The 26,714-nt window shown below is 37.1% G+C and overlaps 1 protein-coding gene across 11 annotated transcripts in view; it reads right to left on the reverse strand.

The window, feature by feature from the left end:
• Positions 1–687: 687 nt before the first annotated feature.
• The window catches only part of LOC111582683 (SRC kinase signaling inhibitor 1-like), a 221,001-nt gene continuing 194,974 nt past the window's right edge, over positions 688–26,714 (reverse strand). For 8 of the 11 annotated variants that reach the window (XM_055004312.1, XM_055004310.1, XM_055004314.1 and 5 more), the window contains 2 exons: positions 26,487–26,636; positions 688–15,063 (listed from right to left, as the gene is read on the reverse strand). In XM_055004312.1, coding sequence (XP_054860287.1) covers positions 14,911–15,063; positions 26,487–26,636 — 303 coding nt within the window. In that variant the 3' untranslated portion in view covers positions 688–14,910. Of the gene's footprint in view, positions 15,064–26,261; positions 26,376–26,486; positions 26,637–26,714 lie in introns of those variants that run through there. The other 3 variants (XM_055004316.1, XM_055004317.1, XM_055004311.1) reach the window with 2 other exon arrangements.

A 26,714-nucleotide genomic window follows, 5' to 3' on the forward strand; every position in this document is an offset into this window, starting at 1 on the left:
CATATCTTCACAACTACCATTCATTTGGAGCCAACGGACAAATTTAAGTAACTCTTAACTCCATTTTGGTCTCCACCACCGCTTTTAGTTCTTTGTTGCAATTTTGCAGTTTGTTAATTTTCTCTGTGTTTCTTAAAAATGGTCAAAAACACAGAAATTCTGGAAACACAACTGACATTTCTTTACAGTTTTCATCAATTTGGATAAATTTACTTCACTTTTAGCTCTGTTTTTGGTCTCCACCACCACCTAAAAATTTTGACGTTTCTGTTAACTTTCTCTAATGGGATACATCAAAAAGTGAATTAAAAAATACATTGTGGAACACAACTGTTGACATATCTTCACAATTATGATTCACCGGATGAATTTAAGTCACTGATTTTTTATTATTTTATTTTTATTTTTATTATTTATTTATTATTTTTTGCTAATCTTGCCATTAGCTCTGTTAAAGTACTTCCAAAAAGTACTTCCAAATATAACATAATTAAAACATGACTAATACCAAACTAATCAGAAACACTTGAACAAACATCAACATGATACAACAAACTCAATACAACAGAAATCCGATCAATACTTCCACCAGCCACCAGGGGGCTGTTGCGATATCTTGGCTTCTTGTCTTTGTCATGTGTCGCATCGTCCATCTCGAACAATCAACAAATGATGCACCAACAGCCGTCATGTATAAGAGGGTCACCTTTATTGTCACAAAAACACAACAGGAATGTACAAAAGCAGCAACCTTTTCATTTGATTTTTCTCACACGAAGTGGCAACTTGTACGTTCCATACACGAAGTTGCGTTGTGTTTTGCACGGTTTAGTTGGTCTTTAGTTATACTGACTTCGTAGTAGTTTTGTCATTCTTCTTCACAATTCACAAACACTTACCCCACACAGCAAGCATCACTCTCAGACTGGAGGAAACAGCGTTTAGTTGATATACAATATCATTCAGATATCTTTCTCGACGGTTATAGTAGTCGTTTTTTTCTTTATTCTGACAGTAAAAGGGGCTACCCATTTTGAACATAATACAAAAATCTAGATTACTGTACAATTTTTGTTTACTCTATCATACACTCACAAGTATACACAGAATTATTGACAAGAAAATGAGACCTCTGTTGACCCAGCGTGCAGATTTTCCAGGAATGTATACAGTATGCATGCCATTTTGGAGTAGTAGTTTTTTGTTTTTTTTAACTTCTATAAAAATTTCACATAAAATCAATTTCATAATATATTATTTGGGTTTATATACATGATTTAACATCCACAAATGGTTTGGACAATCACACATTCATCAAGAAACCATCAATAAACTGTATAATCTGTGTAGTGTACGCACACTATTGGTTATAATAGAGGATAACAGCTACAAAATGGGGCTTCCTATCAGTGAGGTGATCGTTTTTATGTGCTTTTTATAAATGCGGTGGCACTATTTCTGTCCATCACAACCCTCCGGAGCACCTCCTGGTCTCTACAACAAAGTGTGATCATGGTTTGTTTCATGGTTCAGCAGAAAAAATAAAAGAATCTCCAACGCAGAAAAATAATAATTTACAGAATAAATGTGTTACATGCTTATGAATCCTCTTCTTCAAGTATAAAAATACAAAAAAAGCTTGATTATATAAAACATAGATGACACTTTTCTTTTTTACATGTTAATAAAGCGACCTCTTCAAAACAAAAAACTAAATGGTCATATAATATACATACAATTTATCTGTGAAGTGGTTCAGGTTATACTTTAACTGCGTTTTTTTTCTATTTCCGTGTTAGCGTTTAATGCTATCTCTGAGATTACTAATACATTCCATAAATGTAAATACTGATTTCATTTCTGTCAGTGGTATAAATACACACTCAGAGTCAGATTTCCGACAGCAGCACAGTGTGCAGGATTATTTATCTCGTCATTTTAGATTAATTTCACACGACAGAAACCATCATCCTTCATCACAACTTACTATATTTCTAGATTTCTGGGTTTTAATCCGAACGAACTCGCCACATTCAAGGTACCTTTCAATAAAAATTCATTTTGAAAGGGTTCAACTCTAAAAAAAAAAAAAAAAAAAACACAGATTGTTGTGAACAAAATGTGAGTAAAACATCAGCTGTGTCCCAATTTCACACATTATGCTAACTGTATGTTCTAAATACTGTCACAGTTAGCAAATACTTTGCTGGTAATAAGGAATAAATTAACATATTTTTTTGTTTTTGCTGGATTTTTAAATATTAGAATCCTAATTTTACAGGTCTTGTATATTCCAGCTAATTTACTGAAACTTAACAGGTAAAATTATTTTGTGTAGCCGTGAGTTCCGAGAATATATCCAAGAGATTTCCACACAGTTTAATGCTAATCAAATCAAAATCCAAAATTTTGTAAGTGAAAATTGGAAGTTGGGAGACAAAGACTGAAACTAAAATATGATTTAATACACAAATGAAGCCTCTTGGAGCATTTTGAGATTGAAATTAATTAATTTTGATAGATTTTACTGACTTTCAATAATCTCAAATTTCTTCTATTTCATTCTTGTTGAGATTAATTTGACAAGGTATGAGGCTGAAAGAGAATGATACAACATGCAGAGATACTACTATTATTTTTGACAGGTATTGTGATACGGGTCAGAATTTTAGTGGGAACTGTGTGGGTCAGTCTGTCTGTCTGTTAGCAACATTACTCAAAAATGGACTAACGGATTTGGATGAAATTTTCAGGGTCAGAAATGACACAAGTGATTAGATTTGTGATGTGGCTTATTTTGGGGGGTCCTTGACTTACGTCAGAATTCCATTCCTACGGTGCGATGTAACTCGATTTTTGCCATAAATCAGAACTCACATGCTGTGACATACAACCGGCGAATGTAAACAAAGTCATCTTCCTCGTATAGCGCTGCGTGACGATGTATTCGTCTGCTCTACTTGACAACTAGTTCCTGCGCGAAATTTGTTTTAACGTGGCATACACCGGAATGATGGAACAAGACTGAAGATGGCAACGTAACCACAAAATGCTGTAGGTCGAGGACATCATGAACTGAGGACCTTTTGTAGTCTGGATCCATGGATTTGTTAACGATTTCTGTATCATTACCAGGTAGCAGCACGGTGTCACTGTAACTATGACAACAAGTGAATATTACATCAGCTGCCTGCTGATGATCACATGATTGTGATCCTACTACAGATCCACTGCTGTGGACTTATCGGGACTTATCCTTATGAAATGATACAAGGAACAACTGATTAAGCTAATATTACTAATTAGATTTATATGTACTGTACTACATATTTAGGTCATGCAATTCGGTATCCGTACATAACGTACACATGCATAACACACACCTGTGCTCAGTGCAAGGTAATTTTTTATTAAAGATTTCATCTGTCGGAAATGATACAATGACTGAGCAGCCTTGGCGGAGTACTGTGCTGTCTGAGTGCTTTTCTTTAGTATCGCTTGATATTAAGTTCCAATCTGATATCATTATCATAAATAATACACATTTCAGGTACAATAACGTTACCATAAAGTGCAATGGGAACCATAACAGAGATGTCTGTGCTGATTAATGACCTCCAGCCAGAGATAATGTGTTTAACAACAGTCTGCATCGATGAGGACTAATCCTAGTTACCCAGATCACTTATTTGTTGACTAAAACAGCGCAAAACATAAATTATTGATTAGAATGCCAATTATTAAGGAAATTATTTTAAATTTGCATCCAAAATTCACACGATTATGAATGATTTAGGGCTTAACTGTGAATGATAATCATAACAATGGAAGCTAGCATTACTAATTGTGCTAACACTGAGTTAAAAGAATGTAAGCCTGAAACTCTGCAAAGCTTTGAAGTGTCTTCTGCCTAACTAGCTTAATAGCTAACTAGCCAGTGCTAACAGCTGAGCACCAAATTTAACACGTAGCTACTGAAAAGTTTAGCGCCAAAAAACATTTTTCTTCCAAGTTTGTTAAAACTAAAACAGAGCTAAACCTATGGCAAATATTGGAGCTACATTTGTTGCATCACCAGTAATATGGCACTAAATAAATGCTAAATAAATGCTAACGTTGTTAAGTACAGTTAACCAACTGTCATTACTCATGTTTACAACTTTAAATGCTGATAAAAATGTCTGTTTACAACACCAGTGTGACAGCAGATTTAAACAAAGAATGGGGGATCCTATATGTAATAATAATAACTTTATCTATAGAGTACATTTATAAACAAAAGTTTATGAGGATTCGCAGAAGGCAAAATAACAACAGGGAAGCCTCAGAGTGGTGAATTGCAGTGGATGAGATCAAAGTAACTTGATTAATTAGTGACTAAAAATGGCGACTGTTGCTGCAAGATGACTATTTTTCAGATATTGTAAATAAACAAACACCAATATTAATCAAAACATGAACAAAAACTCCCATATTTATGTTCCTAAAGGTCATCTCCAACATTGCTGCTTACTTTTTCTTTTATCCATCTCTCACATGTCATAATAAAATGTGTGGAGTTAACTTTATATTTACCAGCCATTTATATTTCACATTAAAGGGACAATATTATCTATTAAAAGCACGATTGGCTGCAGCTGCTGTAAGTAGTTCATGTTGATTTATGTGCTCAGAATGTGAATCAGTGTACAATGTATCTGTGAATAATATAAATAATAAGGAAAGCCCTGTAATACAGCAGCATGCGTAGACATTATTTAGTATTCTGGCAGCTTTTTTTGTTGCTTTATTGTTTGTATATTCGCCTTTTTTAATATGCATACAGACTATTTTGAGTGCTCTTAATTTAGTGTGGAATTGGGACACAGATGTTGTGTTTGGTTACGGTGGAAGATGGATTTGCAGCAAACAAGTTAGAGGAGGATTCCCGACACTGCTTCATGATGCAGGTTCCTCCAAACGTACAACACATAGTCACAGTGTGATTAAAGAAGAAATTTCATCATTTTTACACACTCCCGTTTGAGTAATTTGGTGACCTTCAGCTCGTGAAGTCACGCAAATTGTTCAAATGACAAAATCTCACATCTAGGAATCAGGAGTCCAAAACAACCAGAATGAAGCGAGTACTCACTCCTCATTAGTCCGGCCGAGACCTGAGAGACCTGAGAAGCAGATAGAGGATGAAAAAGGGGCAAAGCAAGAAGTAGAGGAGAAAGAAAAAGAAGTCGGCTCACGGACCAAAAGAAGCAGTGAAGGAAAACGTCAGCGAAACTGATGATGATTGGCCAGATCAGCGAGCGCCACTTCAGCTGTGACGACGGTGGCGACAAAAAGCTCAGCTCTGCCCCGAGTAAAAGCAAAGCAGGGAGGGAGGAGATTCGAGAGCAAACAAAAGGAAAAATTTGAATGGGAACGAGAAGCAGTGAGAGGGAGGGGAAAAGGAACAAAAAGACAAAAATGAAAATTTACAAACAGACAAATGTATTTCAAGTTTGTTTTGTTATTAAATGTTTCATTTGTGATTTATGAGACGCCACCACGCGCTACCAAGACTCCATCTGATTGGACAACGGTGCATCGGCATGACGACGGCCCTCGTGCTCGCTGCAAAATGATGAGGAAGATGAGGAAGATGTGTTGCGCTGCAAACAGCCAGAAACTATGAACACAGAGCTGCTGTCAGAGCTGAAAGACACAAAACCTGAACCCATTCAGATTTTATTCTTCTGCTTCTTTTTCTGCTGCTGCTGTGTGATGCAGAGCGAGGAAAGAAATGTTGAGAACGAAGGAAACAAGGAGAGGAGACAAGGAAAGAAGGAAGAGGTGAGGAAAACAAGGAAGCAAGAAGAGGTAAAATAAGAAGAGGAAACAAGGAAGGAGATAAAAAAGATGAAATGAGAGGACATCAAGACAGGGAGGAAGAAAAGATTAAAGAGATGGAAAGGAATAACGGAGGATAAAAAGGAGATAAGGAAAGAAGAAAAAATAAACAGTAATAAGGAGACAAGGGAAGGAGAGGAGATAAGGAAAGGGAAAAGGGTGTGAAAGAGAGATAAGGAGAAAAAACAAAGATTGAAGATAAGGAAATCAGATTAGAGAGGGAAAAAAGGAGATAAGAAAAACAGATAAGAAAGAGATTAGATAAGAAAAGGAGAGAGGAGAGAAGGAAATAGAAAATGAGGAAATGAGATGAGATAAGCCAAGGAGATAATGTAAAAAAAGGAGAAGAGACAGGAATATCAAATGAGATAAGAAAAGGAGACAAGGAAAGGAGAGATTAAAAATGAGATATAAAAAGAGAAAATGGAATGAAAGGAGGATAAGAAGAAAAAACAAGGAGAGAAAATAAGGAAAGGAGATGAAAAGGAGAGAGGAGATAAGGAAAGGAGAGATGAGACAAAGAAACAAGAGGAGATATGTAAAGGAAAAGGAATGAAACGAGGATGAAGACAAAAAGGGAGATGAGATAAGGAAAGTAAAAGAGACAAAGAGAGGGAATAAGCAAAGGGGATGAGACAAGGAAAGGAGATAACAAAAAAGGTGAAGAGGCAGTAAAATGAAAGGAGATAAGAAAAGGAGACAACAGAAGGAAGAGAGGAGATATGAAAAGGGGAAGAGATAAGAAAAGGAAAGGAGTTAAAAAAAGGAGATGAGATTAGGAAAGTAGAAGAGATAAAAGCAGAGAAGATAAGGAAATAAGAGATAAGGAAGGGGGAGAGGAGATAAGGAAAGGGAATGAGATGAGGAAAATAGAGGAGCTGAGAAAGATGAGATAAGAAAAGGAGACAAAAGAAGGAAAGGAGATAAAAAGAGAGGAGATATGAAAAGGGGAAGTGATAAGAAAAGGAAAGGAGTTAAGAAAAGGAGATGAGATTAGGAAAGTAGAAGAGATAGAACGAGACAAGATAAGGAAAGGACAGAAGATAGACAAAAGGAAGAGGAGAATAAATAAGGAGGAAAAAAAACAGGAAATGGGAGAAAGAAGATGGAGGAAGGACAGGACAAAAAGTAGAGATAAGGAAAGGAAATGAGAGCTGGATAAAGGAAATGAGGAGTGAAATAGAAGAAAACAGGAATCTCTCCTATATCATATCTATCTATCTCAAGAGTTTCTCTCTGACCACAGCTCTGTTTTGGTCGAATCTTCCGGCTGTTGCTGAAAAAACATCTGATGTTTCTGTAAATTACAGCAGCAGCAGGAAACTCCTCTGTGAGCCAAATAAATAAACCGAGTGTAAAAACTAGTGAAGCTGCTGATGAACCAGTGAACATCTTCCTCCATCACACCTCCACGGACCTCACAGAAGGTTTGTTCATCCTCAAAGACACATCAGGAAGATTAATGACGGTTTACAGCAGGAAGACAAATCTGTCAAGGACGTCAGGTAAACTCAGGCTGAAAGAGTTTATCATTACTTGGGTTTCATTTTGTGCATTTTGTTTATTTTTAAATAACTTTGGAGATCTGCCAACATCTCAGTCTTCCTGCAGACGGACAACTCGCTTCAAAAATAAACTTTACTGATAGAAATACAGCTCTCAAAGTCATCAACAACTAAAAGCAAACAAATGAATTTAACTGAAATGATAAGGTTATCATGTTAATGTTGTAATTAAAGTATCTTTCAACTCTACTTTTAATTTTGTGGATCATGTATCTATACAAAACCTTTGCATGTTAATCTGAAATGCAAAATGTCAAGAATTTTGTAATTTATATTTTCTCTCAAAAGACATTTTCACAAAATTGAGGAAGTATTTTTGAATTTTGTGTTGTTTCCATCAACTTTTTTCTAGTGTGATATTCAAAATGTGCATAAAAATGCGTCATGGAAACACAATTCACAGTTAGCATTCATTTGGAGCCACATGAGGAATATAGGTCACTGTTGTAGCTCTGTTTTAGGTCTCCACCAGTGTTTTGTTTCTCTAATTGTGCTGATTTTACTAACTTTATCAAATGCAATACTTTTAAAAGCGTATAAAAGACATTCCGGAAACACAGTTATTGACTTATCTTCTCAATATTCATTCATTTGGAGCCACATAATGAATTTTATTAACTTTTGTAGCTCTGTTTTTGGTCTCCACCACCAATTTTTCTAATTCTGCAGTTTCTGTTGACCTTTTCTGATGCACTAATCCAAAATATGCATGGAAATGTCCTATGGAAACACTATTATTGCCATATCTTCATTATTTTAATTCATCTGGAGCCCCTTAACTAATTGAAGTGACTCTTGCTCGGCAAAAAATATTGAACAGAATAAAATCTATTCAGATTATCTTCTCAAGAGTGACAATTCATATTAAACATTTCATTTATGTCTATTTAGGGTATTAATCTGTTAACCATACTTGATAAAGAGGGTATAAATGTCTTTAAAAGGTTGGTAAATTCTTTAAATACAAAACATTAACACCTAAAAACTTAAAATTTCATATATTTCTAGTTTATGGGTTTGCATTTGTATATTTTATTTCATAGTGTTGTTTAATGAGCAACTTTTGCCACATGTAAACGATCTGTAGACTAATTAGTTTTTACCTTCAGCTGCCTGCAAATATTTAAAGCTGAATTTAAACAGAGATCAAACAAAAAGGTAAAGTTTCCTCTAAAATCTGTTTTGTTTGGAAGTAAAGGCCAAAGTGGGCCGACCTGAAATGCAGGTAATGATTCCTCATCGTACAGAAAAACTCCACGAACACAATTACAACAAGAAGTTGAAGCAGAAACTAATATTTAAACCTTCATGTTGGTTTTCTTTAACAAATAAAATCAGCTACCGTGGAGGTTTGTTTACAACTTAATTGTGTTTCTTGACCCGTCAGATTCTCAGTAACTCCTGTTTCTACTACAAAATGAAACCCAAGTCGTGATAAATCACAATTATCCTTTAGAGTATGAATCCACAGTGCCATAATGTCTCTAAAGATCAAAACAGAATCTGACTACTTGGACCAGAATGTGGATTCTCTGCAGACTGAACACGACTGTAACGCCTGGAGAAAAAATGCTGCCCGAACAATAAACACTCGACTCCTGCACGTCGTCTGTCGCTGTGTGGGAACGAGGGGGAAGAATCGGAGCTTGACAACAGCTGAAGTTGAACCATGAAAAGGAAACAGTTTGAGGTGACGAGGTGCTGCTGGAGCCTCGGGGGGGACGATGCTACATCTGAGGAACAAAAGGACGAGCAGAGACGGCTGCACCACCCAGCCAAGAACAGGGATTTTAAAGCGCTCCGCCTTTTTTATGCAGCACAGCAGCAGCTTCTCAGTCAAAAACCCATAAAATAAACAAGACACAAAGTGCAACTACACCACTGTTAATGACAAAAAAAAGCCTGCACAGGACAAGAAAATGATAACTCTTGTCATTTTGAGATGAAATTTGAGAGTTTTGATCACATATCCTGTAGATTTTGTTGTCTGTCAAGACAAACTTTACACCAGCCTTCAAAGCAAAACACTATAAATACAAGAACAGTGCATTAAATAAAGGTTGCAAAGCTATAATTTTACTTCCTTTAGAATGATTATTTTTACCTCTTTTACACAAATCATTGTGAAACAGCCTTCATAATATCTATAAACATTAAATATTGCACTCTGCTTCAGATAACCTTCACTGAATTCAATGAAAAATGCTGTTCTTTGATCGTTCTGGTCCATTTTTAACTAGATTGTTAAATAAAATGAACGTTATTTTGATTATTTTATGACTACAGTTCAGAGGAAGTAGGTTCTGTCAGTCTGAGTACTATTTCTAGCATTTATATACAACTGAATAGAAAAAGAAAAATCAACAATTTATGACACCAAAAGCTATCAATGGCAGGTACTAAGAAGTAGACCTGCAATAATGCTTATTTCTATTGTTGATTAATTTGTTGATGATTTTCTTAATTAATTGCTTAGTATTTTGGGCTATAAAATGTCACAAAATCATGAAAATGTGGATTACTGTCTCCCAAAACTGAAGATTACATCCAAAAATGTCTTTTGTCCACAAAAAAAGAAAAAATATTCAAAATTAAGATGCTGCAATCAGAGAATTTTCTTAAAACGTTACTTGAACCGATTACTTGATGGTCAGAATAATGGGCAATTATTTCAGTCAATTAATCCTTGCAGCACTACTGCTAGGCTAGCTAGCTTAAGGTTAGCTTTAGCAGGTGTTTAGCTGTGGTTTTGCATGACTGCATTCAATATGCGCTAAATTAACATCTCGCTCAGTTACTTTATGTGGAAAAAAATACATAAAATTTAAAAAAAAGTTAATTTTTCACTTACAACTGAAAATTGGTCAATAATCTATATGTTCACATATAGCTATAGCTAAATTAGCTGCAGAGATACCAGATTACAAAGCCAATTTAAGAAGCAGCAAATCAGAAATCTTTGACTTTTTTCTTAAAACATTACTCGAAGCAATTAATTGATTGTTGACAACTTGTCGATTAATCCTTGCAGCTCTACTGCTAATCTAGCTAGCTTCAGGTTAGCTTTAGCAGGTGTTGGTTTGGCATGACTGCTTTCAATATTAGCTAAATTAATGCCTCACCCAGTTACTTTATGTGGAATAAAAAGCAAAAATTTTAAAAGAGTTCATTAAATTGGGTCATTTTCAGTTAGGACTGAAAACTAGTTCAAAATCTATACATTCACATTTAGCTTTAGCTTTAGTTAGCCGCAGAGATACCAGATTACAAAGCTAGAATGCAGCAGCTACACAGTAATACAGATTTTAGTTTTTAGCTCCATTTTATAATTTACTGTGAGTCTGAAACACTGTTTTCAAATGAAGTACATATTGTAATGCCAGAAGAATTCTAATTATACAGTCAAAGTAGTTTAAGGTTGTTAGATGAATATGTATTTAATGTGTTTTGCCTTTGAAGTGGATTTTACTGCACAACATCTTTTATCCACAACAGGTCATGAGTGAAAAAATACTAAATAATAATAATAATAATAATAATAATAATAATAAAAATGCAATTACAATGACTGAGATGGCAGCTAACTCTAGCTTCTGATCAATGTGTATAATTTTTCTAAAACTTTTTTGTATTCAACTGTTTAACTGTGTCAGATTTATTGGACACGTGGGGCTTCATTTGTGCAGCACAGAGATGCTTTAAATCTATATAATTACTCATCTGTATGTTAAAGTTACAATTCTACAGATAAATCCAGCCTGTGACGACAGTTTAACAGGATAATGGAAGAGAATAATAACACCGTGTTTGATGACATTATCTCAAATCATATCCGTGTTAAAGACAGAACAATATTTGCTTTCTGGTTGCGTCTGGATCAAATCATGAATTTTTAAAAAGAAAAAATAGAAATGAATAAACTCAGTTAATATTCAGACCAGTTGAGGACACAGTCTGAATATTAATCATTGCTGAGTGTTTGTGGAGGAAGTTGCCCAGATGGCGTCGCGTGTCAAGTGGAGGTCAGACATGTTAGCCATGTGCTAACCGCTGTTGCTGCTAATGTGAGGTATTGCAAAAGATGCCGTCCTTTCTGATACACGACTCACAACATTTACATATCAAACCACATCTGGGCTCACGTGGACGGGCTGCTCTCAGTGTTAAATTAATTAATCAAACCATGGCCCTGAAATGGCTCCAAATGTGGCTAAAAATGGAGCTAAGGACTGGGGGTGCAGATGAGGCCGCCTGGCTGAGCTGGATGTGTCTCCCTTTTATTTTCTGAAAGCCGTTTTTTGTTAAAAAGAGGACGGTGGCCGAGGTCCGAGGCAGCCGGGAGCGTCTGCAGCAGCAGATAAGACGAGTAGAGCTTCACATCTAGCCGCCGGCTTTAGTATTCACCAGCTGAGAGTTTAACCTGCTGCTCACACTGACCGGCCTCCTTCATCTCACCTGAACCTCACAGTGTGTTTAGCAGCAAAGCGGTGGTTTAAATACTCAGTTTTGATTCTTATAACACTCCTGGAGGATCATTTGGTGCATAATTTTGGGTTGGAAGTCTTTGTCGTTTAACCCTCTGAACCCCAACGTGTTTCAGCAGATATGAAAGACATTTTAACTTAAAAATCGCCAAAACTGCACCATTTATCAGATCAACAGACTGTGAAAGCTGAAAAAAATTCACATTTTCAGCTTTCTGACAGACCATGAAGTACTCATCTGTGATTTAGCATTCTGCCAGGAAAATGATCCAAATCTAAACCTAAAATTGTGATATTTTATCATCACGAAAATCATTTTATTCTACATATCTTTCATCAAATTCATATCAATTCACCAAAAATGATCCACTTGCACTAAACAGATTCTCCAAAAAAGAAAGTATTTTGTGCTTCTTAGTACAACCAAAAAACCAGGAGTGACTTAGCTGAGACCAACAGTTTTTCGCTGAACTATAGGCAGTGTTTACACAAAGCAGATATCAAATGTAAGCAGTAAAATAGCTGTAGTATACAGAGTCACCATTTTTCTCAGTATTGGTAACCCCTGTGGACATTTGGAGAGCTGTTGGACATCTTATTTCTAATTTTTTCCAACTTTGTCAAATAACAAAAGAAAGTCATCTTCCATTTTTTCTTTTTTTTTGATTTATGTCTTTCTTACTGCGTCACCCTGTACAGAATCCATGTTTTTGAGTTTTCTCTACATCTTCATGGTTGCTTTGTTTCCGCAGAGGTGTGAGACTTTATTTTGCAGTGAAAAATGAGTCCACAGCGAGAAAAAATGCACAAAAAATGCTCACACACTATTCAGGGTTAAGAGGGTTAACTAATCACATTGCAACAGAACTCCTGTAAAATAATGTTGGGGAAACGAGAGCATCATCAGCAAAACCTTTTATATTCAATGTGCAGTCTGCAGCTTGGAGGTTGTTTTTTTATTGTAGTAAAAGGAATCTTGAAAATGCAGACATGAGGATGGTGTAAGAGGAAAATATGGCATGAAATCTGTGGCAGAAATTGAAGATTTATACTCTTAGTCTACAAATAATAAGTCAGAATAGCTTGGAAGCATCTTAACGTCGCCTTTCTGAATAAAAATACTGAAACTTTTGTAATTTACTGGCCAACATGACTGGTTTTTGAACTGTGCAAAGCCCTTTATGCAGCTATTTCCTTCACAATGCAAGAGTTTAATTAAAGTGCAGTAGTCTGTACCAAATACTCACAAAATACTCTGGTTTGCAAAGAATTATTGTGAGTTTGTTTTGTATCGTTTTGTGCTGAATCTCAAAAGTTCCCATGCATCACTTTCTCTTTCAAGTCATGGTTACATGTCACAGTTTTGTAGACCATCAGGGCACCGCCGACTGTGAGAAAATCAAGTGGAAGTGTTTGTTGCTTCCTCATTCAAACCAACAGCTGAGTCCGGAAGTTTATTTGAAGTTTCAGTTCCAGTGGTTCTGTCTGTGTGTGCAGGAAGGGGATTACCAGGGCATTTGTGGGAGGAAAGAAATGTGAGAAATAGAATTTTCAAGAAATAATTGCCACAAACGTTGCTGTTTTTCTCTGTTATACATAAATATAAAGTGAGTAATTTAGGATTTTGGGGTTTTGGTTGGACGAAACAGGACACCGGAAGGTGCCAATTGGAAATAGTGACGTGATTTTATGTATTTCTAGATCAAACAATTAACAGATGAAAATGACTAGTAAAATATTTGAGTTATTAACTAAAAATAAGGCTAATAGGTTCAGCGATAGTTCGAAAAATACTTCACTGGTTTGAATTCACAGAATATATTTAGTTTTCTGGGCAACATGATCGAGAGACACTAACCTGATATGATGGAAGCTCAATTTTGAATTTTTTACTGTAAGTTTTGGCATCTAAATTTAATCGCTACAAGCTAAACAACCTGAGATCTGCTTTTGAAATTTTAGATGCAAAAGACCAACTTGCATCCAAATGTTTTAACGCTGGGCAATATTCCTGAATTTTGGGATTTTTAAGGGAAATCATTTACATTTTTAAAACCTGAAATAACCTTGAAACTGAATATTTCATTGCTATAAATCCACTCGACTTCATTTCTCAGATACGCACTGAGAAGATTTTAATCCTCACTGCCTTTCTTTGCTTTGATATGCATCCTGTTTTCTGTTTTTCTCCACTGCTCTCCTTTAAATTTGCTCCCAGCAGACATTAAACTAAAATCTGCAAAACCATCCTTCTGTAACCTTCCACCTTCTTCCTCCGTCTTGTCGTCTTACATAACAAGTCGTAACCTTACAGCTGTTAAAAGGAAAGCAACGCAGCTTAATGGACTGGCCTCTTGGCTGGAATGTGAACGTTTCAGGCTGTTTATTACCAAGAACGCCGACGTCTGAAACACCTTCCGACTGCTGCTGCATGCTAACCTCCAGGTTTCAAAGATGGGTGATAGAAAAAGAGCAGCATGAGGTAATTAACGGATGAGAAGACGGGGAGATGAGGGGGAGAAAACGTGGCTGGATCAGGGTGAAAATATCCTCACTTCGACCTTGAGATGTGAAATCGCTCCGTGGCATTACTGGAGATTATTCCACATAATGGGAGGCAAAAAGGATGAACAGATGTGACTATTATGATAAAGCTAGTCTGATCAGTCACAAGCACCACCAAGACCCTTCCTCAGGAAATCAAAACATCGACAGACTCGTACGACAAAGAACTTGATCTCTAAGCAAGCTAGGTTAGATCCAGTAACTCAAATGTCAAAACACACATCAAGAAGTGGTAAAAATCTGAAGATAGCTCCCCCTCTGGTTAGCGTGTGATCTCGAATCGTCTGCTGGTTCGGCCTAATGCAGATTTTTTTTTTTCTCGTCTCGCAGGAGTCGCAGAGGGGAAAGTTTCCTTTGAAGTGACGGCAGAGAGGAAGAAGAAGAGGAAGAGGCAGACGGAGCGTCAGAGGTTTTTAGAAGTGGAATACCTGCTGCTGACCCTGGACTTTGGGGAAATCCTCTTTCTGCTTGCGGGTCTTGGGCCTCTCCAGGCTGCCTTGTTGGAGGTGTTTGAGCCGGGCTGCGACGGTCGGACCCTTCGTCGGGCCTGGAGAGTTACTGCTGTTCTGTAGGAGCCAAGAGAGAACAAGTTTTAATGAAAGAGTCATTTTTTATTACTTCTAAAACTATTTCAATTCCATCCATCCATCCATCCATCCATCCATCCATCGCTTTAATCCTCATTAGGGTTACCTAGATAGTTTAGAGTCACCAGTTAACGTCAGCATGTTTTTGGACTGTGAAAGACGGAATACCCAGAGAAAACCCACGCATTCACAGAGAGAACATGAAAACTCCAGAAAGACCCCGGACCAGGACACGAACCGGGGTTCTTCTAGCTGCAAGGCGACGGGCTAATCACCAAGTCACTGTGCAGCCCTATTTCAATAAATCCTGTATTCTTTATTACTCCGCCAAGGAGGTGGAGCCTCAGCGGAATGGACGATCGGTGTACGTTTGTCTGTCTGTTAGCAATATTACTCAAAAACGGACAAACGGATTTGGATGAAATTTTCAAGGAAGGTCGGAAATGACACAAGGACCAAGTGATTAGATTTTGGCAGTGATGCTGCTTATAGTCTGGATCTATGGATTTCTATCATTGTGAGATAGCGGAACAGCGTCACTGTAACTATGACAAGTGAACACTACGATGACATGACTGTGATCCTACTACAAATCTACCACTGTGGACTTATCAGGACTTATCCGTCCAAAATGATACAAGAAACAACTGATTAAATTGTGGGGGTGTTTCTGAGTCCCATCAATTCCCGCCGCTCGCTACATATTGAGGTCACGCGAGTCGGTATCCGTACATAACGTACACATGCACAACACACGCCTGTGCTCAGCGCAGGGTCATTTTGCTTGTGGTAACATCTATATTCAATGGCAACATTCTCTCTGAGTGCTGTTCTTGTTTTGGGACTTTATCCAAAGCAACATAAGTACACCCAGAGTGAGCACATAATAATAGATTGGAGCCTACTGCGTACTAAAAAACTACTTGCACTCTCTTGGAAAAAAAACTTGCAAATTTAGTACACTAGGTGAGGCAAATTTTAACAACCTTTCCGCCAGAAAGATTGACACATGTTCAAAAATGGAGACAGGATTTGTTTGAGAAAGTGTGGGGACCCTTTATTGCCTTTGTGAAATCCAAAAATCTAACAGACGACAGTGATGAGGTGGAAAAAATATTTGTGATGTCAACCTAACAGAATTGCCAGAATGTGAGGAATGACAAGACTATCTACTGCATAAAGCACTGTACTGCATTTACATGTCTGACAAGATGTTTGTTTGCCAGCCTTTTTCTTTTCTTTACACATTATATTTTGTTTAACATCCGCGTGTCATATTATAGTTAAAAATAGTAACAATTCCTGTATTGTATATTACAACACATATGTGTACATACATACAAATTTGCTAATACATATATTGTTTCATTGTAGATTGTGGTTTAGTGGCTGGTGAACTATGTGTCCTTGTAAACTGCCTCACTAAGATTACCCTTCAAATAAACAGCCTCCCTCTCAAGTATATAAACATTTATGTCTTGGGAGGTCCACTTATATATATATATATCTATATCTATATATATCTATATCTATCTATCTATCTATCTATCTATCTATCTATCTATCTATCTATCTATCTATCTATCTATCTATCTATCTATCTATCTATCTATATATATATATATATATATATATATATATATATATATATATATATATATATATATATTGCCCTTTTTGTTTTTATTAGCTTCATAAATACTTGCACATATATAGTGACTATAAAAAGTGTTCACTCTCCTTGGAAGTTATCCCCTTTAATGGCTTTTCAACACTGAACGTGGTCAGTATGATGAGGCTTTATTCACAGAAAAGTACCAAAAAGACTCTTCATGTCAAAATGAAAACTGATTTCTACAACGCTTTGTTAAATAATCAAAAATATTAAATGCAAAATAAGAGATTAAATGGCGTGTTCACCCCTTTCAAGTCAACTGAACATCTGGACACTGCAAGTTTTTCTTTGTACAACAGCTCAAACTGTCAGGTTCCACAGGGACCATGAGTGAACAGATATTTTCAAACCCAGCTACAAATTCTCAGATGGACTGAGGTCTTGGACTCTGATTCAGCCTCCAGAACTTTCACCTTGTTGGCTGCAATCCATTTCTGTGTATCTTTGTCTGTTTGCTTCGGCTCATCGTCTGGATGGAAAACTAATCTTCTCCAAGTCTCAGTTCTCTTCAGACTGCATCAGGTTGTCCTCCAGGATTTCTCTAGCCTTTGCTGCATTCATTTTACCCTCAACCTTTACAATCCTTCCAGGACCTGCTGCTGAGAAACATCATGATGCTGCCACCACCATGCTTCACAGTGGGGATGGTGTAGTTTGTGATGATATGCAGCATTTGATATCTACCAAACAAAGCTTCTAGTCTAATGACTAAAAGGCTCCATTCTGGTCTCCTCACACCAAAGAATCTTCTTCCAGGTGACTTCAGAGTCTCCACGTGTCTTCTGGTGAATTCTAGTCCAGATTTAATTAGATTTTTTTTCCAACAGTCTTTCTTTTTGTCTCCCATAAAGCTTTGACTGATGAAGAACAGACAGCAGTTGTTGTATGAACAGTCTCTAACATCTCAGCTGCTGAAGCTTAGAAGTCCTTCAGAGGAGTCACAGGTGTCTTGGTGGCCTCCCTCACTAGTGTCTTTTGTAACTCCTTCAGAGTAGTCATGGGTGTCTTGGTGGCCTCCCTCGATAGTCTCTTTCTTGTTACTCCTTCAGAGGAGTCGCAGGTGTCTTGGTGGCCTCCGTCACTAATCTCTTGTAACATCCTTCAGAGGACTCATGGGTGTCTTGGTGGCTTCCCTTGCTAGTCTCTTTCTTGTTATTCCTTCAGATGAGTCATAGGTGTTTTTGTGGCCTCCTCACTAGTCTCGTTATTGTAATGCCTTCAGAGGAGTCATAGTTATCTTGGTGGCCTCCCTCGTTAATCTCTTTGGTAACTCCTTCAGATGAGTCATAGGTGTCTTGGTGGCCTCCCTTATTTGTCTCTTTATTGTAACTTCTTCAGAGGAGTCACAGGTGTCTTTGTGGCCTCCTCACTCTAGTCTCTTTCTTGTAACTCGTTCTGAGGAATTATAGGTGTCTTGGTGGCCTCCTCACTAGTCTCTTTGGTAACTCCTTCCAGGGAGTCATAGGTGTCTTGGTGGCCTCCCACACTAGTCTTTTTCTTGTAATTCCTTCAGGAGTCAAAAGTATCTTGGTGGCCTCCCTAACTAATCTCTTCTATGTGCCATATTCTTTACATTTCTTGATGATGGATTTAACTGTATTCCAGTGTATTCAGTGATGTGGAAATGTTCTTGTTTCTATCCCCTAAATTGAGTTTTTCTTTTGTCTTCTTAGTGTAGTTACTTCCAGGCGAACTGATCCCCAACAGTCTTGGAGCTTCAAATTATTGTTTTCTAACACGTTCAGTTTTTCGGCATATTTCTGACATTTTCTATTGTGCAAATAAACAAACTAGGTGAATAAATGTGGCCCATTTTATTCTTAAACCCCTAAGAATGAAAACGCTCTGCTGTGGGAAATATACTTTTGATGACCAATATCAGAAAGAGACAGTGTATTTATGCTGACATTAATCACGGTTGACAGAAAATTTAAAGTGCCTTCAGGAATAAAAGCAGCATCTGAATTCAAAACACCTGCATGTGAGAAAATAGATTCTTTCAGAGGAACATTTCTGTCTGCAGCTCTGAACCTGAAACCTCACCCTCCTCACCCTCCTCCTCCCCTCGCCGTCCTTTATTTTGACAGCTAACTGCTCGGTGGCGTTGCGCGATAATTCCAACAAAAACAAGTCGTCTTTACTCCGCTAAATGTGTCACGAGAGCTGTCAAAACGTGAACTCGCTGCTCCAGGATAAACCGAATACATCATCGACTGCAGCCCCGTGCTGACTCACCACACATCACAGCATCATGTTCACACAGATACAGAACAAACATCATCTTAGGCTCACAGTCAGAGGAAGAATCAGAAGAGGAGGGAAACTGTTAACAAGAACGGAAGGAGAACCTCAGATCAGCATCTACAACTAAAACCACGTATTTAGATCCTATGTGTGATTTGTTTGACTTTTTCCACATATAACATATAAAGAGTAGGGATTGAATGATATGATTACTGGTGATTGATCGATAACTGATATTTAGAGCACATACATATATTCATTAAATATAATGTTTTTTTTCTTTTTAAGTTTTTTTTTGGCCTTTTTTGGGCTTTATTTTCATAGGCGCAGTGAGAGAGAGACAGGAAACAGGGGAGAAGAGTTGGGGGAAGACATGCAGCAAAGGGCTGCGAGTGGGAATCGAACCCAGGCTGCTGCATCGGGGACCAGCCCCCTGTACATGGGTCACCGCTTAACGCATTGAGCTATACGGGCAACCAAATATAATGTTTTAACAGCATGTGACAGCAGAGAACCTGTCATAACTAGGCTTCTTCATTAATAAGGGAGACTTAATTGAATACAGGGGGTCCTCGGTTTACGATGTCCTCGACCTACGGTGTTTCGTCGTTATGTCAGAACTGGTTACGTAGAACTAGCCGGCCAGCAGAGCGGATGTATATGTCGTCACGTGGCGCTATAAGACAGCTTTGTTTACATTTGTTTACATTGTACGCCACCTTGGCTTGTGCTACATTCGCTAACTTTTTGGCCTTCATTATGGCTCCCAAGCGTAAGTCAGACTGTTCTGATGGCAGTGCTCTGAAGAAAAGGAAAGCCATCTCCATGGAAGTGAAATTAGATATAATAAAACGCTCACGCTGTAAAAACATTGCAACATATTCTGTAATCTTCTTGTAAAAATGACTCATACATGCATGAAAGTCGTTGGTATTCAAGACCTTTCCAAAGAACTGATTGATATCGTGATGCATGAAACGGATTTGTTTACATTTTTGCCGGAGTTCTGACTTACAGCGAAAATCAATTTGCGTCGATTCATAGAGTGGAACTCCGACATAAGTCGAAGACCCCCTGTATGTATAATAGAAATAGGATTGATTAAATTAGGACATTCTCCTGAGATTGTTCTTCTTTATTTTCTTAATATTTCATTGTTTTATCACTTTTATTGTCCACTAAGGTTCAGATCTTAAAGCTTTATTGATGATTGTTTTCCAGACTCTGCTTCAGGTTGATCTGTGCCTTCTAACTTAACTACTAGCTGTTAGCGTAGCTTTAGCTGCTATGATAGTAGCTTAATACCTGGCTTGAGTTTCTTGTTTAGTTTTTACAGTTTGACAGCCATTTCTGAGAAAGGAGGCTGCATCTGACCTGAAGGATTTAATTTATCAATAATCAGCCAATAAAAATATAGATAATCAGAAAAATACCAGATATTGCCTACGATAATCGTCTATCCCCAATAAAGAGTCCACAAGTTTATATTTTCTGTATATGATGCCAGAAAACATCTAATTACATCAATATATTTTGTATGTTTGATAAATTCCAGTGTCTTGTGACATAAGAGAGTGGACAAATATTGGCAAGATAAAAGTAAAGACTGAAAATCAATAATATCTGGGAGTTAAAAACAAGAATATTAAACATACACATACAGTAATTAAAGATCAAACATTAAAAAAGATCGGTCCAGATTTAGTGTTGCTCACTTTGCAAGTTTTGAGTTTGATTTGGAGACTTCTAAAACTAAATTTTCTCACATTTTATTATGTGAAAGTTTATGGGGGGAGTTTTCCAAGACGAACTGAGCTTTAAAAACCAATCACTGATTTCCACTGAGGCTTTATTAACTATAAATGGAGACTGTATTATAGTTAAAGCTGGTTAAATGCACCCATCCTATCCTGTGAAGAGGAACAGCTCTATTATACAGCTGATTCCAGTTAAATCTCTACACGATCAGGCTTCAATCTACATTTTACAACTTTTAACACCTGATTCTGCAGCTTCACACCTCAGATCAGGGAATCTGCTGCTGTTTAAAGTCCCAGAGTCCAAGTTTATATCAAAAGGAGATCATGTTTCTACTGTTTTAGCTTCACATTACTGTCAAAAACCTTTGAAAAACTAACTTGTACTGATATTTTGACACTTTATAATGTTCTTTTTCAGGTTTTATGATTGCATTTTAATGATTTATTGTTGTTTTTATGTGTAAAGCACCTTGGAATTCCAGTTTTGAGAGGTGCTACAGAAATAAAGTCAATTACTATTGATTTTTTTACTCTTAAAATATAGTTTGAAAAGCGTGTTTATTCCAGCATCCGTATTAACAACCCTTCAGCTCCGCAGTTAATCAAAAGCAGATTTAGATGGTGATTGTTGAGGCAAAAGCAACTTAAAAAAACTGAAATATCTAATGATGAACTCAGTTAGAGTTGGTTTAGTTTACTTTGACTTGAATATTTAAATACTCATATATTAGCATCACTTTAAGTATTTCAAAGTGAAAAAAAGTTGCTGAAATTTTTTATTTTAAAGAATTGTGACCTTAATAGTGCCAATAAAGTTGCAATACACTAATAATGGACAATATTACTGTCCAGCTAAATTGATCTTTTTGACCTTTTGTTGCATTTTGAGATTTCTACTTTCATTAAACTCTTGTTTCTAGTAACTAAATAGAGTTTAAGCTTGATTTTACTACTAATAGTGGTTCATTTCCTCCCTGTGTGTTTTTTCTTCTCTAACATTGTTAAATTCATTGGGTTTCTCTTTATAATATAATAATATCAGACCTTGTCGTCACTATGTGAAGTTCAGAGATGATTTATGTTACATAAATAAAAATTAACTGAATTAACTCTGAACAAATAAAAGTGCAGAAAAGAATCTGAGTGAATCGAGTCAAGGCCAGAAAACTCCTGAGTAAAACTGCTTTTTAGAGTTACATTAACTCATTTTTTACACCAGTATTTTCTCTTATGAGGGGTATTTTCTCTTCTTGTTGACTCCTGCCCTCAACAGAGGTGTTGAAGCTCTTTGTGTTAGTCTTTAAGAAGCTTCAGCAGCAGCAAGAAATAAATAGTAGTAGATAAAAAAAGGGGAAAGTCAGCAGAAATAGAGTCCACAGGTGTGACTGCCAGAGGTTTTAATTTACCTTTCTGCCCAGGGAGCCAAAGATGCAGCGAGGGGAGGCCTTTGGTGGGGAGCTGCACTGTTTACTACAACCTTTAACGGGCTGAAATATCTTTGTTGTTGTGTGAAAAAGTGCAGCACAGACATGTTAAAAAAGCACATAAAAAAAATCTGTAGCACAAAATAAACGAAGAATCAGTCAGGTGTTGGAGATGTCGTACCTCCAGCTCGGCGATGATCTTTTCTTCATCGTCTTCGTCTTGAATCGCCGACGCTGCGATCACTGGGGGGGTGGAGGCCGGTCGGGGCGTGTCGGAGGGGGTCCGCCTCAGTTTCACCAGAGTTTTAGGTAAATCACCGTCCTCTTCCATCTAAAAATGCAAAATATAGACGGTAAAAGCAGGATCCTTCTGGTCGTCTACACCTCCAGACTTGGTTTATCCCAACAAAAGACCAATCAAACATAGTTAAAGTCAGTAGATACACTATCGTTCAAAAGTTTGGGGTCACCCAGGCAATTTCATGATTTCCATGAAAACTCACACTTTTATTCATGTGCTAACATAACTGCACAAGGGTTTTCTAATCATCAATTAGCCTTTCAACACCATCAGCTAACACAATGTAGCATTAGAACACAGGAGTGATGGTTGCTGGAAATGTTCCTCTGTACTCCTATGGAGATATTCCATTAAAAATCAGTCATTTGTTGATCCCCAAGGGGAAGTTCTGTAAAGCATAATGTATGTAGATGGATTGTAGAGTGGATATTGCACAAAATTTACCTTATACTGTTATACACCTGCAGTCTACAATTCTACAATTCAACTGCAATTTCATTTACGTACATCTGAGAGTTGATACAACACAAGCAAGGATCTAGTCAGGAAAAAACAACCTGGATAAGAGCCATAAAACAAAGTTCTCCCTAGGAAACATCACAGAATAAAGATTATTCTTGCATTATTTATCACCATAGTCTCCTTTAATTTCTATGCACTTGGTCCACTGATGTTCAAGCTTCGCTATCCCCTCATGGAAGAAGGTCACGTCTTGAGCCTCCACATCCTCAACACCATGCACGACCTTTTCATCAATCTAAAAAATGTCCTCTTCTTTCTTTCCTTGATTGCTTCAAACATTAGAGTTGTGTGGATGGTGATATAGGGGGTCCTCGACTTAGGTCGGAATCTCGTTTTTATGGGGTGACGGAACGCGATTTTTGCTGCAAGTCGGAACTCACATATGTACAATTGTGGCGTAAAATCAACAAATGTAAACAAAGCTGTCTTCCTCGTATAGCACTGCATGACGACGTATTCGTCCGCTCCACTCGCTAACTAGTTCCCGCACAGAATTTGTTTAACGTTGCAAACGCCGTATGCAGGAATTATGGAACAAGATTTTCTTAATAAATTTATGGGAGATGGCGACGTAACCAAGAAATGCCGTAGATCGGGGACATTGTAAACCAAGGACCTCATGTATAAGCTTTTACAGTATACAGTTATACCCTAAAGGGGGGTTACGCTTCTTGTGTCTTTATTTGTACATGCATGACTTCATCATCAAAATGAAAATGGCGACTGTGCAAGTTTGGGAAACAGACTGAAGTCAGATGGTGCAGGTCGGGTGAATACGGGGGATGCAGCAACAGTGTAAAGCCACATTGGTCTGTTTCTGTTCTCTGTGTGGATGGATGTATTGTTCTGGAGCAACACCAACCAGTGCTAAGCTTTCCTCTCCTTTGTTTCTTTGATTGCTACAAAAATTAGAGTTTTTGTAGACACCTATATAAGGCTTTACAGTATACAGTTATGCCCCACAATGGGAGTTATGCTATTTGTTTACAGGTGACGCTGAGAAATTTTGAAGTACCCTCATAGAATAATTCCAGTTTTATTTATCCGTCTTTTCTTGTATATGCACGACTTCATCATCAAAATGAAAATGGCAACTGCAAGTTTGGGAAACGGACTGAAGTCAGATGGTGCAGGTCGGGTGAATAAGGTTCATGCAGCAACAGTTCAGTGAAACTTTCCTCTCCTTTTTTAATAATAATAATAACTTTTTCTTTTTTTTACTCGATTGCTCCAAACTTTTGAGTTGTTGATTAAATTAGGACATTCTCCTGAGATTGTTCTTCTTTATTTTCTTAATATTTCATTGTTTTATCACTTTTATTGTCCACTAAGGTTCAGATCTTAAAGCTTTATTGATGATTGTTTTCCAGACTCTGCTTCAGGTTGATCTGTGCCTTCTAACTTAACTACTAGCTGTTAGCGTAGCTTTAGCTGCTATGATAGTAGCTTAATACCTGGCTTGAGTTTCTTGTTTAGTTTTTACAGTTTGACAGCCATTTCTGAGAGAGGAGGCTGCATCTGACCTGAAGGATTTAATTTATCAATAATCAGCCAATAAAAATATAGATATAGATAATCAGAAAAATACCAGATATTGCCCACGATAATCGTCTATCCCCAATAAAGAGTCCACAAGTTTATATTTTCTATATGGTGCCAGAAAACATCTAATTACATCAATATATTTTGTATGTTTGATAAATTCCGGTGTCTTGTGACATAAGAGAGTGGACAAATATTGGCAAGATGCAAGTAAAGACTGAAAATCAATAATATCTGGGAGTTAAAAACAAGAATATTAAACATACACATACAGGAATTAAAGATCAAACATTAAAAAAGATCGGTCCAGATTTAGTGTTGCTCACTTTGCAAGTTTTGAGTTTGATTTGGAGACTTCTAAAACTAAATTTTCTTACATTTTATTATGTGAAAGTTTATGGGGGGAGTTTTCCAAGACAAACTGAGCTTTAAAAACCAATCACTGATTTCCACTGAGGCTTTATTAACTGTAAATGGAGGCTGTATTATAGTTAAAGCTGGTTAAATGCACCCATCCTATCCTGTGAAGAGGAACAGCTCTATTATACAGCTGATTCCAGTTAAATCTCTACACGATCAGGCTTCAATCTACATTTTACAACTTTTAACACCTGATTCTGCAGCTTCACACCTCAGATCAGGGAATCTGCTGCTGTTTAAAGTCCCAGAATCCAAGTTTATATCAAAAGGAGTTCATGTTTCTACTGTTTTAGCTTCACATTACTGTCAAAAACCTTTGAAAAACCAACTTGTACTGATATTTTGACACTTTATAATGTTCTTTTTCAGGTTTTATTATTGCATTTTAATGATTTATTGTTGTTTTTATGTGTAAAGCACCTTGGAATTCCAGTTTTGAGAGGTGCTACAGAAATAAAGTCAATTACTATTGATTTTTTTCCTCTTAAAATATAGTTTGAAAAGCGTGTTTATTCCAGCATCTGTATTAACAACCCTTCAGCTCCGCAGTTAATCAAAAGCAGATTTACATGGTGATTGTTGAGGCAAAAGCAACTTAAAAAAACTGAAATATCTAATGATGAACTCAGTTAGAGTTGGTTTAGTTTACTTTGACTTGAAAGTGAAAAAAATTTGCTGAAATTTTTATTTTAAAGAATTGTGACCTTAATAGTGCCAATAAAGTTGCAATACACTAATAATGGACAATATTACTGTCCAGCTAAATTGATCTTTTTGACCTTTTGTTGCATTTTGAGATTTCTACTTTCATTAAACTCTTGTTTCTAGTAACTAAATAGAGTTTAAGCTTGATTTTACTGCTGATAGTTGTTCATTTCCTCCCTGTGTGTTTTTCTTCTCCAACATTGTTAAATTCATTGGGTTTCTCTTTATAATATAATAATATCAGACCTTGTCATCACTATGTGAAGTTCAGAGATGATTTATGTTACATAAATAAAAATTAACTGAATTAACTCTGAACAAATAAAAGTGCAGAAAAGAATCTGAGTGAATCGAGTCAAGGCCAGAAAACTCCTGAGTAAAACTGCTTTTTAGAGTTACATTAACTCATTTTTTACACCAGTATTTTCTCTTATGAGGGGTATTTTCTCTTCTTGTTGACTCCTGCCCTCAACAGAGGTGTTGAAGCTCTTTGTGTTAGTCTTTAAGAAGCTTCAGCAGCAGCAGGAAATAAAAAGTAGTAGATAAAAAAAGGGGAAAGTCAGCAGAAATAGAGTCCAGAGGTGTGACTGCCAGAGGTTTTAATTTACCTTTCTGCCCAGGGAGCCAAAGATGCAGCGAGGGGAGGCCTTTGGTGGGGAGCTGCACTGTTTACTACAACCTTTAACGGGCTGAAATATCTTTGTTGTTGTTGTGTGAAAAAGTGCAGCACAGACATGTTAAAAAAGCACATAAAAAAATCTGTAGCACAAAATAAACGAAGAATCAGTCAGGTGTTGGAGATGTCGTACCTCCAGCTCGGCGATGATCTTTTCTTCGTCGTCTTCGTCTTGAATCGCCGACGCTGCGATCACTGGGGGGGTGGAGGCCGGTCGGGGCGTGTCGGAGGGGGTCCGCCTCAGTTTCACCAGAGTTTTAGGTAAATCACCGTCCTCTTCCATCTAAAAATGCAAAATATAGACGGTAAAAGCAGGATCCTTCTGGTCGTCTACACCTCCAGACTTGGTTTATCCCAACAA

This window comes from Amphiprion ocellaris, chromosome 18, assembly GCF_022539595.1.
Source record: "Amphiprion ocellaris isolate individual 3 ecotype Okinawa chromosome 18, ASM2253959v1, whole genome shotgun sequence".
Taxonomy (NCBI): Eukaryota; Metazoa; Chordata; class Actinopteri; family Pomacentridae; genus Amphiprion; species Amphiprion ocellaris.